This window comes from Apium graveolens, chromosome 4 (genome assembly GCF_009905375.1).
Source record: "Apium graveolens cultivar Ventura chromosome 4, ASM990537v1, whole genome shotgun sequence".
Taxonomy (NCBI): domain Eukaryota; kingdom Viridiplantae; phylum Streptophyta; class Magnoliopsida; order Apiales; family Apiaceae; genus Apium; species Apium graveolens.
The window spans coordinates 78,479,441-78,482,691 of NC_133650.1; the positions used below are offsets into that span (position 1 = coordinate 78,479,441).

Consider the following 3,251-nt stretch of genomic DNA (forward strand, 5'->3'; position numbering starts at 1 on the left):
TTATTACATAAATTAAAATTACCGATTTTGTTATAAACAAACGAGAATCAAATTGGAAAGAACATAAATAAATTGTTATAAAAAAAATATTCCATCACGCTCAAACCACGAATTATGCTAAAAAAATTCTTTTGTCGATAGCAGATTCAAAATTGTTTGTAAATATTTCTAAATAAATAAACAAATATTTGATGATGATAAATTGATAATGAAAAGACCCTGGTCCTCTTATTCTATCTTGTTGTTCTTTGTTGCAGATAACATCATCATCTTTGAAAACCCCTAACTGAAGCAGCAGCAGCAGTAGTAATGGCTACTCTCTCTACATTCTTAACTCTCCCTTTTATTCCCAGAAGTACCCCCACTTCCTCAATTAACACTACCAGCAATACCCTTTGTTTTAAAAATCCTAAAGTTGAGAACTTTAACATTTCAAGGGGGCTTAAAGTAACAAGATTGAACAAGATAACAGCTTCTGTAGTTGAAGAACAAGAAACCCTTATTCCAGATGAACAAGCTGCTCCTGAAGCTTCTCAGCCTTCTGTTTCTGTCTCTGTTTCTCCTTCTGATATTCTCACCATGTTCTTTCAGGTTCTTTCTCTAACCCCTCTACATTGCATTTATATACTTTGTTTTGTATCTACTTGTTTAGATACTACTTTAGTTGGACAATTCAAGAACATGGTTCTTGTTCCGTAGAAAGGGTTATTTGGTGATAATTCGATAATTAAACAATGCTGAAATACTTAGTGACAAATGTTATCGTATACGCTATAGATTAGGATACAGAATATATTGGTTCTCTTGTTCCTGAATTTGTGATATCTCTCATTTGGACCCCAAGCCTATTTATAGATATGTTAGGCAATGTTACATATTATTTCAATGTTGAATTAATCTTTAAAAGTGTTGAATTTATAGACTAAAAATTGGCGTACCACTTACAATCTACTTGTCATTCATAGGCTGAAGGAACCATGCCTGAAACAGCTATTTCTTCGGTTGCCAAAGCCTTAGAGGTATAGCTCCATCTGCTCTTTTCTTTTTTATATATTTTCCAGTCAATATATACACACAAATAAATCATTCCAACAACTAATTTATACAAATTGGAGATTGTACTAATGTGACATTATATGTTATTACTGATTGTAGTACTGTACTATGACATTTGTCTTAGAATTTTAGTGATACTGTTTCTCTGCCTACATGGCTGAAACTTAATATGAAGTATGCTTGATATTTTTTTACAAAGAAGGAAGTTGGTGGCATTAGGGTTCTTCTCGTGTTTGATTGTTTCAGGTTATCCATACAGCTGAGAAACACAAGATTCAACCTCCTTTACAAAGAGTTTCACCAAGTTTACAGTTTTCTATATAAAGAGCATTATTGAATCATGAAATAATTTTTTATTACTATATTCTGAATGATGATGGTGAAGTTGTGTATTCATGCCTTTTGTTTAGAATATGACAATATATAGTGTGCTCTTGTTTCCAGAAGTCTGGAACCATGAAAGATTTATTTACTTATGATTTTCGACTTTTATATGTTTTCTTCGGTGTGATTATAAGTCTTCATGTTTATTATTTTTACAGGAAACTGAAGGAATCTCAAATTTAAAAGTGCAAGTTCTTGAGGGTATTGCAACTGTGGAGGTAAGTATAGGCGGTTTGTTGCTACTAGTATCTAATAATGATTCTGATGATGCTGTTAATGATAAGAAATCGTGATTAATCTCTTATGGATCATATGATTTAAAGCTATAAGATCAACTAGTCCAAATTTTACATCATCAAATATATAACTTGCTAGTCAAGTGTAACTATTAAGGGTAATAAAGTCCATCGTGTGCTGGAAACTAACGTTTACATGCTTGATCTACTTCTCTAGGTTCAGTCATAAGTTTTTAGAAAATTGACTAGTAGAAAAAGAGTTTGATTAAAGTTTTTATGATCTGATTCTAAAATATAATTAAGCCTATAATATTTACGATAATAAATCTATTGATCTCCTATATACACACACACACACACAACCACATGTCAATAATGTCATATGTTTGTGCATAACTGCATGCAAATTGGTGACAAATCTTGAAGCTTCTGTTAATTTTTTTATATTACTGTTGAGCCAGAACTTCATTAGTGTTGTTTTGGAACATTACATTTAGCTCTGTACTACGAACTTGCTAATCGTACCTGAAGAATGTAAAAGGCTGTTCTTGTCCTGTTTTAGTGTCTTATAACAATTCAATAATGAGGGTGCTGTAGTTAAGACTTCTATGTCTTATTACAACATACTATGTCCAACAAGATTGCAATGCATTAGTAAAGTAAAACACTGTAACAAAATTTTTAGTATCTCTTACCAATTGCACACTATTTTGGTGTGATTTCTACACCAAAATAGTGTTATAATTACGATATCTTCAAGATCAACTCCAACCCATTATGAAATTGTTTTATGTAATAAGTATGAGGGTAGTGTTGGAACATATAAACTCTCCGAAAGTTGCACCAAATTTGGTGCAACATCTGGTGTGACACCAAAACGGGTTGATTTTAGAGTTGGGTTGTGACTTGAACCCCTTGATTGGAAATTAGAACGTTCACATGGTATCTAATACTGAGAATTTTGTACAGTTGACAAAGCAGACAACAGTACAAGCTACAGGGGTTGCTTCCAGTTTGGTTGAGATTATACAAGGCTCTGGCTTCAAGCTACAAACATTGAATTTAAGTTTTGAAGATGAAGAAGATATTGAGTAGATCTTTTATGTGGACACTAATGATGCTGGAAAACACTGTAGAGATATAGAAGATGATAAAAATTACTCCTGATGTTTAGCTTTTCTGCTTGAGGCTTCGGCTAGTTTTTGTTGAATTAATTGGTCTATTGGAAGAGAACTGTAAGTTACATATTTCAATTAATTTGTTCCTAAATTGCCGGAGGATGTTTTGCCAAGTCCTGACCAAAAAATCTTTAAAATAGTTGCTATTAAGCAGACTGACGTAGTCACTTAAACAACAGTAGTTTTCTTTAAGTTGTTAAAAGTTCAAGATTTATACACACCAAATGCATTACTTCTGTTAAAGTTTATGTCAACGGATTGAACTAGAGAACAACTTCATGTCGCTACTTGGTTTTCTACTTGGATTCTTCAAATAAACCTTTGGCACTTCCACAATTTATCTTCAAAATTTGTGTAAGTATGGAAGTAAGCTTTGTACAATGTCGTAAGAAGCAAA

The 3,251-nt window shown here is 32.4% G+C and overlaps 1 protein-coding gene across 1 annotated transcript; it reads left to right on the forward strand.

The window, feature by feature from the left end:
- Window positions 1-210: 210 nt before the first annotated feature.
- LOC141718086 (uncharacterized) lies at window positions 211-2,967 on the forward strand. Its single transcript, XM_074520450.1, has 4 exons — window positions 211-591; window positions 966-1,019; window positions 1,599-1,658; window positions 2,646-2,967. Exons 1-4 carry the CDS (start codon window positions 310-312, stop codon window positions 2,769-2,771), a joined length of 522 nt encoding a protein of 173 aa, XP_074376551.1. The 5' UTR covers window positions 211-309; the 3' UTR covers window positions 2,772-2,967.
- Window positions 2,968-3,251: the final 284 nt, after the last annotated feature.

Coding starts and splice junctions, on each gene's coding strand:
- LOC141718086 (XM_074520450.1), top strand. CDS start 310: ATGGCTACTCTCTCTACATTCTTAACTCTCCCTTTTATTCCCAGAAGT. Junction 1,020..1,598: donor CGGTTGCCAAAGCCTTAGAG/GTATAGCTCCAT, acceptor TTATTTTTACAG/GAAACTGAAGGAATCTCAAA. Junction 1,659..2,645: donor AGGGTATTGCAACTGTGGAG/GTAAGTATAGGC, acceptor AATTTTGTACAG/TTGACAAAGCAGACAACAGT.